The sequence below is a fragment of the Triticum aestivum genome, chromosome 1B (genome assembly GCF_018294505.1).
Source record: "Triticum aestivum cultivar Chinese Spring chromosome 1B, IWGSC CS RefSeq v2.1, whole genome shotgun sequence".
NCBI lineage: Eukaryota > Viridiplantae > Streptophyta > Magnoliopsida > Poales > Poaceae > Triticum > Triticum aestivum.
The window spans coordinates 214,129,848-214,141,785 of record NC_057795.1 but is presented as its reverse complement, the minus strand read 5'-3'; the positions used below and the strand labels follow the sequence as shown (position 1 = coordinate 214,141,785).

At 44.8% G+C, this 11,938-nt stretch overlaps 1 protein-coding gene across 1 annotated transcript; it reads right to left on the bottom strand.

Moving 5' to 3' along the window:
* Positions 1-8,828: 8,828 nt before the first annotated feature.
* LOC123116586 (classical arabinogalactan protein 9) lies at positions 8,829-10,643 on the bottom strand. Its single transcript, XM_044537527.1, has 2 exons — positions 10,132-10,643; positions 8,829-9,337 (listed from the first exon to the last, which is right to left on the bottom strand). Exons 1-2 carry the CDS (start codon positions 10,584-10,586, stop codon positions 9,310-9,312), a joined length of 483 nt encoding a protein of 160 aa, XP_044393462.1. The 5' UTR covers positions 10,587-10,643; the 3' UTR covers positions 8,829-9,309.
* Positions 10,644-11,938: the final 1,295 nt, after the last annotated feature.

Below are 11,938 nucleotides of genomic sequence, written 5' to 3'. Positions count from 1 at the left end.
TACTCTGTTGATGATGTGGCAAGCGGTATCAATTGCATCAATCCAGAACCGACGAGGTGTCTTGTATTCATCAAGCATAGTACGAGCCATTTCAGCGAGGGTTCTATTTTTGCGCTCCACGACGCCATTCTCTTGAGGAGTATAAGGAGCAGATAACTCATGAGTAATACCAAGTTCATCAAGATAGTCATCAAGACCGGAATTCTTGAACTCAGTTCCATTGTCACTCCTGATGTGCTTGATCTTCACACCAAAGTTGGTTGAAGCCCTCGAGGAAAATCGTTTGAAGACTTCCTGCACTTCATGTTTGTAAGTAACAATGTGTACCCATGTGTAACGAGAATAATCATCAACAATAACAAAGCCATATAGAGATGCATCATTTGTCACAGCAGAATAATGATTAGGACCGAAAAGATCCATGTGAAGCAATTCAAATGGTCGAGTGGTAGTCATGATAGTCTTCACTAGATGCTTGGCCTTTGTCATCTTCCCAGCTTCACAGGCTCCGCATAAGTGATCCTTGAGGAATTTGACATTCTCAATGCCAATGACATGCTTCTTCTTCGCGAGCGTGTGCAGATTCCTCATGCCAGCATGACCAAGTCGTCGATGCCATAGCCAGCCTTCTGAAGCTTTTGCAAGTAAGCACACGGCAGGTTGTGGTCCTGTAGAGAAATCAACAATGTACAAGTCTCCTCTCCTAAAGCCTTCGAAGACTTTGGAATTGTCAGCTTCCATGATCACAACACAACGATACTTGCCAAAGGCAACAACCAAATCAAGATCACAAAGCATTGAGACAGACATGAGGTTGTATCCTAAGGACTCAACAAGCATGACTTTGTCCATGTGTATGTCCTTAGAGATCGCAACCTTACCTAGACCCAATACCTGACTTTTGCCTTTGTCAGCGAAGATGATATGCTTCAGATGTGACGGTGATAAGGGAGCATCCATCAATAGATTCTTGTCACCAGTCATGTGATTTGTAAATCCACTATCAAGGACCCACTCATTTGCCGTGGGTTGATCATCCTGCAGATGAATTAGTGCAGCTTACAAACTCATATACTTCAACAGTGAAGAATATGACATCAGTATCATTAGGTCAATTTCATCAAGCAATTTGAACAAATAATCAGTATGAGGACGTGAGAAATGAAGGTTCATTTCATGATGATTAGCCTGCGTCCTATCAGGCACTGTTCAGGTCTCTAGCAAATTCTTCAGTCATTTTGAGCACGGCAGGAGACCTGACCCTGCATAAGAGATTAGTTCTTTTTCTTCACCACCCACATTTGAAGGGGTGGCAAAGAATTCATCACTCTGTGAGCACCATATGAGAAAGGTGGCATGGACGCCAGTCCACTTCGTTTCACATAAGAGGGGTTAGGGTAAGCATATGAATAAGCAAAGAAATTCTTCGAGGACTTATGAACGTAATGATTTGAAGAATAATGCACATATTCATAGCCCTTAGCTCTACCCTGCGAAAGAGAGGGTTTAGCACAATGATGATCATATGAGGACTTTGATCCGTATGAAGAATTTGGTTCATATGAAGAATTTGATCTGGAGTTCCTTTTCTTCACATGTGGTGTCATGAGGACATTCACCTGAAGACTTTCAAGGCAACTTTTGGGAACCCAGATTTTCTTCATAAGGGAACCATTCCTGCAGTTAGTTCCAACATATCTAGCAAATACTACACCATTCTGATTTTTGAACAGTTTATAGTTAGAGTCAAATGACTCATCAGAAGAATGAGGAGATTCACATGTAAAGCCAGATAAGTTGGATGGATCAACTGGAGGTCCCTTTGCAGCAACCCATGAGGTTTTGGGGTACTATTCAGGCTTCCAATATGTTCCATCAGCATTGAGTTTCCTCTCAAAGGCAATACCCTCTTTCCCAGGGTTTCTGTTGAGGATCTGCTTTTTGAGCACATCACAAAGAGTCTGATGCCCTTTGAGGCTCTTGTACATGCCTGTCATGTATAATTCCTTCAGCCTTGCATCATCAGTTATACTTGCATTATCTTCAGATGAGGAATTAGTGACAGCAGAGACATATGAAGAATTTGTAGCATTAGAAGCATTTGAACATTCAGGTGAAGAATTAGAAGTTTCACGTTCAATGCACTTCAGACATGGAGGAACAAATTCTTCCTGTGTAGCGCTGATTTGTTGAGCAAGTAATGAATCGCGCTCCTTCTGAAGATCTTCATAATCCACCCTTAGCTTTTCAAGATCTTACTTTCTTTGAAGAGATTCAGAAGAAAGCTTCTCGTGATCAGACAAGAGAGTATTATGTTGATCTTGAAGGGCGTCAAACTTGGAATGAAGTCTCTGAAGACTCTCAGCCAATGCTTTTGACTGATCCATTTCTTCACCCAACATATCATCGCTCTTATTAAGCATGTATTGAACTTTTTCCAAAGCTCTTTTTTGTTTAGTGGCAAGGGAAGCAAGTTTGACATAGCTGGGGCCAAATTCATCACCTGATTCATCATCACTAGATTCGAAAAGGTAGCATTCAGTTACCTTGGCACCTTCTGCCATGAGGCATGGTGAAGAGGAAGACGATTCAGGTGTGAAAGTCATTTCTTTGAGAGAACCCTTGTAATCCTCAAACCAAGGATCATGACGAGTACGATGACCTTCATAGACCTTAGAAAGCCGGTCCCATATTAGCTTCGCGTGATTGAGGTGCATGACGTTCCTGAACTGATTTCGGGACAGACAGGAACAGATGACATCCTTTGCCGTGAGGTTCAGTAGAGTGTGCTTGCGAATGTCATCAGCCTCCGCCATCTTGCATAAATCGGTAAGACCAATCGCAGTGACGGTCCACAGTTTGCAATCCATAGCCATGAGTCGCTTCTTCATCATGGCCTTCCACCGAGGATACTCATGACCGTCAAAGATAGGGCAAGATACGTTCCTCAATCCTGCAGTCGACATAACTAAAACTCCAGGCGGTTAAACCAAAATCACACAGAACAAAGGAGTACCTTGCTCTGATACCAATTGAAAGTGCGTTATATCGACTAGAGGGGGTGAATAGGCGATTTTTTTGAATTCTTCACAGAGGAATTTGCTGGTGAGGAAATTCCTAAATGAAGAACTACTAGCAGCGGAATAAGTACTCAGAAGTAAACATAACAGAACACAAGCATAGTCATCATGGCGAGATGAAGACAAACACAGAGTACATAAAGCGTAAAGACAGGATAACACAAGAAAGAAGACGGACAGACTGAAGAAATTGATCTGAGGAAATTGAGAAAGTCTTCAGTCAAAGTCTTCAAACAGATATGAACAGGCACACCACAACAGACATGAGGAAATGAAAGAGTTGAGGAAATAGAACCAGTAGGCTTGGTGAAGACAATGATTTGGTAGACCAGTTCCAACTGCTGTCTCAATTGTACATCTGGTTGGAGCGGCTGAGTATTTAAACTCGAGGACACCCAGTCCCGGACACACAGTCCTCACCGTATTCTCCTTGAGCTAAGGTCACACAGACCTCGCCCAATCACTCGTGGTAAGTCTTCAGGTGACTTCCGAACCTTCACAAACTCGGTCACTCGGCGATCCACAATTCCTCTTGGATGCTCTAGACCTTGACGCCTAACCGTCTGGAAGAAGCACAGTCTTCAAAGGAAACAAGCGTCGGATCCACGCAGGATCAATCTCTTCAGTGATGCTCAATCACTTTGGGTTTGTAGGTGTTGGGTTTGGGTTTTCCTCACTTGATGATTTTCGCTCAAAGTCCTCGGAGGATGGGATGCTCTCAATTGACAAGTGTCAGTTTCTCTCGGAGCAGCCAACCAGCTAGTGGTTGAAGGGGGCGGCTATTTATAGCCTAGGGAGCAGCCCGACATGATAAGACATAAATGCCCTTGTCTGATATGACCGTTAGGTGGGTAGATATTTTGGAACCGCTGGCGCATAGCACAGTAACGATCGGAATTTTGACTATCTAAATCCTCAGGGCTATCATGTCCTCACTGTGTAGGCAATTCACACTGGTGAATTCCTAACTCCTCAGTCAGAACAAATTCCTCAGAGACCAGAAGAACTTCGTCTCTGTCACTGAAGAATATGACTGAACTGTATGAGATTTCCAATGGCTTCACTCAAAGGGATTGGCAGGTGTAGGATTTTGAGTTGAGCATCACATGGAATTTTTTCCTTAGTATTTCCTCGACCCCCTTTAACAGTACGGTGTTTCCTATGACTCAAGAAAGAGAAAATGAAATTACGAAAACAAAATTCTTCACGCTTCATGTTCCTCGAATGAATACCAAGTCTTCAAGGTCACATCAATTTCTTCACTTTCAAAGTCTTCAGAAAGTATTCAGATATACAAAGTCTTCAGACGAAGAACTTCATTTTTAGGGGTCGACTTTCTCTGTAATTATCAAACTCCTCATAGACTTATAGACCTGTGTACACTCAGAAACGCATCAGTCCCTTAACCTATAAGTCTTCAATACACCAAAATCACTAAGGGGCACTAGATGCACTTATAGATCCCGGACAGCAAAGGCCTTTGCCGTCAGCCAGCAGATGGCAAAACGTCCGGCTGAACGAGCGACGGCAAAGGGCACTTTGTCGTCTGCTGGCAGACGGCAAAGGTCATGGCTCTTTGTCGTCTTGCCATCTGCTGGCAGACGGCAAAGACTGCAGGCTCTTTGCCATCTGCCAACAGATGGCAAAGAGACGAAATAGGCATTAATTCTGTTTCTACTTATATCCATTCATTTTCACAGAAAATCACACACACACACACACACACACACACACACATATATATATATATATAGACGGTCTATTCTGGTAATATTAGCAGAATAACTATTCTGCACACCACTTCGGCACTGCACGCTCAACAGAAGCGCACTGCATCATTTTGACGACGAGCACTGCAACAGAGACTAGTGAACTTCGTGTCAAAAAAAATTGCACGCGGTGTTTTCCGGTATTGTTTTCGCTCTACTTTTTTAACCGTTTATCGGAATGAGGCATGTAATATAACATTGAAAATCTATGGATCAGGCGCAACTTTGACATGTTGAACACTTTTCGAGATTCTACACGGTTTAAGAGCAGCTTTGAAAATAGTGCGGCGGATGACGAGTGGCAGCAAGCATTTTTTCACGTTTTTTTCTAAACCGCTTATCGGAATGAAGCAAATGATACGCCGTTGGATAGATATCGTCGAGGCGCATCTTTTTCATATATAAATCTTTCTCTAATTCATTTCGGTTTAAGAGCAGATTCAAATTTACTAAATCGCAGAATTCTGTTTTTCAAATTTTTTCAAATTTTTGGTACTGTTTTCGCTCTAGTTTTTGAACCGTTTGTCGAAACGAGGCGTGTAATACGTCGTTGGAAAGCTATGGACAAGGCTCAACTATCATATGTAGGAATGGTATTGAGATTGCTTACGGTTTTAAGTTAATTTTGAAAATCGTGCGGCGGAGGACGAGTGGCAGCGGCCGTTTTTTTGAAATTTTTACAAACCGGTTTGTCGAAATGATTCAAATGATATGCCGTTGGAAAGATATCAACGAGACGCAACTTTTTCATGTAGAACACACTCTCTAATTCCTTACGGTTTAAGAGCAGTTTTAAAATTAGCAAAAAGCGGACATTGTTTTTTCGTGACACCAAAATCGTCGTCGGACAAAAAAACGCACTGCTTTAAACTGAAAACCGCACTGCAACAGACAGTCAAGTGAACTTCATGATTTCTTTCTGTCAAACATAAATTTTCTCGCACAAGTTTTTGTTGTCTTTTTTTTAACTTTTTTCCGAACGAGAGTGGACCACAACACTTCCGAAAGTGAACCGTAACACTACCAAAAGTGAACCTCATGAGTACTTGTTGCCTTTTTTATACTTATTAATTTTTTACGCGTGTTGACCAAGCGAGTGGACCTTTTATCGGACAGAAGAACGCACTGCTTCAAAACGGAAACCGCACTACAGCAAACAGTCAAGTGAACTTCATGATTTCTTTTGGTCGGACATAAACTTTCTCGCAAAAGTTTTTGTTGTCTTTTTTCAACTTTTTTTTGAACGAGAGTGGACCGCAACACTCCCGAAAATGAACCGCAACACTACCAAAAATGAACCTCATGAGTTTTTGTTGTGTTTTTTCATACTTATTAATTTTTTACGCGCGTTCACCAAGCAAGCGGACCACAGTGACTGAGCGAGTGAACTACATCTAATATAGAAGCAAGCTTCTTTGAGATATTAATTTGTTTTGTCGGACATTTTTTTCTCATACGCAAGTGAACAACATCAGTCTCAAAAGTGAACGACATTCGAAGACCGAAGGCACTGCAAGTGTTGATGTAGTCGACTGATTTTTTGAGACACACAAACAAATTGCACTTCATACATAGGTGTAATGAGCTGCTACACAATTTGGTGTGAACTACTTTTTCCAATCGTCCCACATACAAAAAAATTGAATTCAAGAAAGAGAGTAAACTTTCCGTGGGGAGTTCTTCTCTCTTTCTACAAGCTGAACCACTAAGGGGCTGCAGTGCACTTCTTTCCTTCTTTTTTCGTTGATAGTCTTCTTCCGTATAAAACAATAAAGTCAACAGCTGCAGATGCAGGCGAAGCGAGCTATAGATATATGAAAAACGGGTGCAGGAGGAAAAATATGAGCCCCTGGAAAAATAGCATGAGCAATAATGCAAACTAGAAGCAGTTTGCCATCGGGCCGGGCACTGGAAAAATAGCATGAGCACGCACACGCCCAGCGTTCTGAACCGCAACATGCGTGTCCCCAAGCTGCAAATGCATTAAACTGCAAGAAATCATTTCTATGCTGAACTTATTTGGAAATCATTTCTATGTCTACTACTTCCAAAATTCACTAGCCGCTCTAACCGCACTGCATCAGAGACATCAAGTGAACCTCTCGCCGATTAAAAAAAAAACACTGCGTTGGCCGTAGGTAGCACCTCTCGCTTGCGGCTTCGAGCTTCACAGGAAACATCGGCATGTTCGTGGAGGAGAGTGGGAGATCAGACGCTGGAGCCAGTACTCATCGGAGGACGGAGGTGCCACTTTTTGGATGTGTGGCCGCGATGTCGCATGTCCGCAGTTCCTGTAAGTCACCGGCGCTCGCTGCTTGTACCGGAGAGGAAGGGAATACGGAGTTGGATCCGAGGGGATGCTTGCCCAGGCCTCGTGTTCGCCGGAGAGGAGGAAAGGAGCCAGCTGCTCAACTCCATCGGGAGGCGCTCACGCCCACAGAACTGCGCACGATGGCACACTGCACCGCAACCATACGGCCGCCGAACAGCTCGCCCAAGCGATTGAACTGCACGTCGCGCCGCCGTCCAAGCGAGAGTTCGCCGAAAGCCGTCGGTGCCGTGGGCCGAACTGCAAGGCCCCGTTGGTCGAGCAGCACGCCCGTGTGGGCAGAACTGCACGCCCGTGGGCAGAGTCAGCAAGGGAGCTTACCTAGCCGCGCCGCTGCTGTGAGCCACCGGACTCATGGTCGGCAAGGTGGGGCTGACGGGGGAACACTGGAGCCGAGACGGAGCTTAGTGAGGTGAGAAGGGCGGCGGGACCATGGTGACCGGATCCGAGGCCGGTGCTGCCAGATCCGAGCTCGGTGTGGAGCAGGTCGCCGGCATGGTGGTTGGCCTAGACTGCGCCGGCTGGATGTGGCAGCTGGGCATCGCGGGAGGCCGCCGCGGCCTGGCTCCGGCAGCGGGGCATTACGGAGGACCGCCGTGGCCTGGCTCCGGCGGTGGGGTGTCGCCGTAAGGCGTTGCAGCCTGGATCCGGCGCTGGGATGTCATGGGGGCCCGCCGCAGCCTGGATCCGGCGCTGGCTCGTCCTACGAGGTTGCCGGGGGAGGTTGGTGGGTGGGTTGGGCACGATGAGATGGGAAGTGTGCGGCCGGGTGGGCTTCTGCCGGCGTTAGGTGTTAGCAGAATAAGGTTTCGGTGTGCAGAATAAGACTCTAGAAGGGTGTTATCATAATATATATATATATATATATATATATATATATATATATATATATATATATATATATATATATATAACCAATATAGGATATCCAACACATGTTACCAATAGTAGCATGTTTCATCCATACATATACATTGTTTCATCAATATTACACAGTTTCATCCATAGGTAGCAAGTTTCACAAAGTAAAAACAAAAACTAAAGACAAGCACTCCATATCTGAAAATACAAGAAATGACCTAAAACTAAATATTTATTTTCCTAAAAACTATCTTATTACTAAGATCTTCTCCGGATCTTCTTCTTTTCTTCCAACCTGCATAACAAAAACACTAAGAAAGAGAGAATGGGTTAGGAGTAGAAATGTAGCATTTCACTTGGTGAAATGCAATGCTGTAGGAGCCAGCACTTGAGATCAAGACAATCTTAAATTAGTGTAAAGTTATGACTTTTTAATTCAGCATTTGTCTGCACAGCGTATCCACAGACAAAAATAGTGTAGGGCTTTTAGAGCAGAATTGTATCAGAAACAGTTAGCATACCATCACACTGATAAGAACCACCAGCATGGCTGGTTTTTACCACTGAGTATTTGAGACAAATTGAAGATTCCGTGTATATGCAATATAGAGACCCCTAAGACAAGTATTTACACAGGACCAAACTGAGAAAATAGACACAACAATGTGGAAAATGGAAAAATCAGCTAAGGAGTTACAAAGATAAACCAAGCTATATATTTTTTAGATTGTTCAAGATGTATTAGTGAGTAAAATATACTGCATTTAAATTGCGAGCACACAGGTGGAATGTGAAACCATATGTGTAGTTCATTAAATAAACCCCTCCTTTCATATCAAGCATGTACAAACATAAAATTCGCCTAACCAAAAAAGATCCAATGGCCAACTTTAGTTTTAAGCATTAATCTGGGTAAATGCATAATTAGAAAATCCAAGCAGAATTTCAAGTAAAAGAAAATTATGACAGCCTCAACAAGTACTGAACGAAAAGAAGATCTCACAACTACCCATGGATCTCATACTTATTTCCACTAGGATAAAGAAAACATACGTTGCATTTCCACCAGCAGGAACTACAGCTACTGTCAGTGGCCGCATTGCAGTTCCAGCATTACCCAAGAAGAGCTTTACTTCCTCTTTGGTGTCCTTTTCAACTGGGAACCTGCCGCCGCAGCCAACAACCACAGCTCCTTTTGCAACTTTATTTGCTTCCACGGAGAGTCCAAGGGCTTCCAGGGCCTCGAGCATGTAGTGGACATCCTCGCTGTTCAACAGGTTATCCACCACCGTTGTTCCCTAATAAGTAGAAACAAGCTAGGGATCAGCTAGTGATGACAGTGAAGTAAACCAGCTAGAATTTCTCATGTTACTATAAATAAATAAGATAACAGGACATGCTGCACTATAATTTTCTGATCAGTTGAAACCTAGTAAAGCCTAGAGAATCCTAGAATTTCTCATCTTACTATAAATAAATAAGATGACAGGACATGCTGAACTATAGTTTACTGATGAGTTGAAACCGAGTAAAGCCTGGAGGATCCTAGAATTAGTACCTAGATAGCTCATGAAAACAAATGCCCCTGCTACGAATAGCAATTCAATGATTTGTCATCTAAAATATTATCGTCTTTTCGTGGTCACGCCGTCTTAGAAAATGTGTGTAGACTTTAGGTTGCATGATAATTTTGAGCAGACATATATGAATTCCAAGTGTTCATGACAGCATTACAACATAATATATTCATAAAGGGTCCATCAGAACAGAAAAATTAGTAGCCTATAAAACCTAGCAGGATCGCCCCTGATTATTATGATGCATCCTCTTGATCCAAATACAAGCTGCACAATACAATGATCTGATAAAGAAAAGTGTGAACTAGCTACCAAACAACCTACCTACCCACTGTCAGCAAAATCTCACGGTTGGATCGGCTCAAGTCAAAATTATCATGATCCAGTAGACAGTCAGTCAGCACGACAAAGGTACGTATGCTCCTAATAAACCCTACAAAATCCTACCTCGACACCCAAATTCGCTTCATTTGACCACTCAAAGGAAGAGCAGGGGGAGGAGGAGGGGGAGTCACCTCGGAGAGGGCGGAGAGGACGAGGATCCGGTTGGAGAGCGACTTGGACCCTGGCAGCTGCACGGCGCCAGAGATCTCGCGGATGGGCTGCAGCACGACCCTGGTGGCTGATGGGCTTGGTTGGCGCTGCTCCGGCGAGGGGCGTCACTCCGGCAAGGAGGAGGCCCGTGCGGTGAGGAGGAGGCTGGATCTAGAGTGGCCGGACCACCCTCGGCCGGATCCGGGCGCGAGGCAGCGTGGGGCGGCAGCCGCGACGCGGGCGGGGCGCAGAGGAGCTCGGTGCTCGACGAGGCTTCCATGGCGGGGCGGCGAGCTTGTGGGGAGGTGGCGGCGCGCGACGCGGCGCAGGCGGCAGCACAAGGCGGCGAGGCTCCTTGGGTCTGGTGAGGTGGCGGCACGCACCGGCGGGCGGAGGCGAGGTGGCGCAGCGGCGCGGGGTCGAGGGAGGTCGCCATAGCTGCTCGTGCAAGGGAGAGGGAGAGACGAGTGGGAGAGAGAGGGAGAGGGGTGGGGAGGAGAGAGAGGGGATAGAGATAGAGGAGGTGGGGGCAACGGTTTTTTTTACCCGCAAAAAAAAAAAGATAGCCCCACCTCGGCAAAGAGGGGGGTTGGACCGTTGCGGTGTACTGGCGTCAAGTGGACCCCATCAGCACCTCTTTGCCGTCCGCTGGTAGATGGCAAAGCTTCTTTGCCGTCTGCCAGCAGACGGCAACGAAATGACAAATGGCAAAGACCTTCTTTGCCGTTTGCCGGTTCTTTGTCGCTGTTTGGTGGCTGATGGCAAAGACCTTCTTTGTCGTCTGCTAGCAGACGGCAAATAACTGGCAGATGGCAAAATCTCTGATTCCAGTAGTGTACGGGCGCATACAACTTTTGGTAGTGACTGTTTTGGCGGGTCATCAAGCTCCAATGGAGTTTTTATGGCAAAATTCTGGCCGTTTTATGGATACAACATTGCAGGATAAAACATGATTACAACTTTCAAGGTAAGCTGATCGCACCAACGAGCCATCTTGCACCATTCGTAATGACCTATAATTTTTAGGGTGCATAAACAGAGTGAGGATGAACTGTTATGTACTTTATGATTCAAGAATAATGCATCTGCTAGTGAAGACGTGAGGGTGGTAGCGGGATGGGTGATAGACCATATAAAGCATGAATTCTTGGGTATTGATGTAACGAAGAGCCTCCTCCTTGTGGCGTGACTGAACCTATAGTCTTTCTAGTTTGAAATGGAAGGATGGTGCATTGTTCTATATGTTATTGTCCATATATCAGTCTGTAGGTGAGCTCAAGGAAGGGTGGTAGACGGTGGAACAATATACTTCAATCATCAAATCTTCCGGAACTCAATTTTACAAGTCGGATCTTGCCTCCAACATGTTGTCAAAGCCCGCGAGTGAGTTACGGGCGTATACAACTTTTGGTACTGATGTTTTTGACGGGTCATCAAGCTCCAATGGAGTTTCATGGCTTGGGGCTGTTTAATGGATACAACACCGCGGGACAGACCGTGAATACAACTTTCAAGGTAAGCTGATCACACCAACGAGCCATATTGCACCATTCAGAATGACCTATAATATTTCGAGTGCATAAACGGAGTGAGGATGAACTATTAAGTACTTTATGATCCAAGAATAATGCATCCGCTGGTGAAGACGTGAGGGTGGTAGCGGGATGGGTGATAGACCATGTAAAGCATGAATTTTGGGGTCTCGATGCAACGAAGAGCCTCCTCCTTTTGTCATCACTGAACCTGTAGTCTTTCTAGTTTGTAATGGAAGGATAGTGCATTATTCTA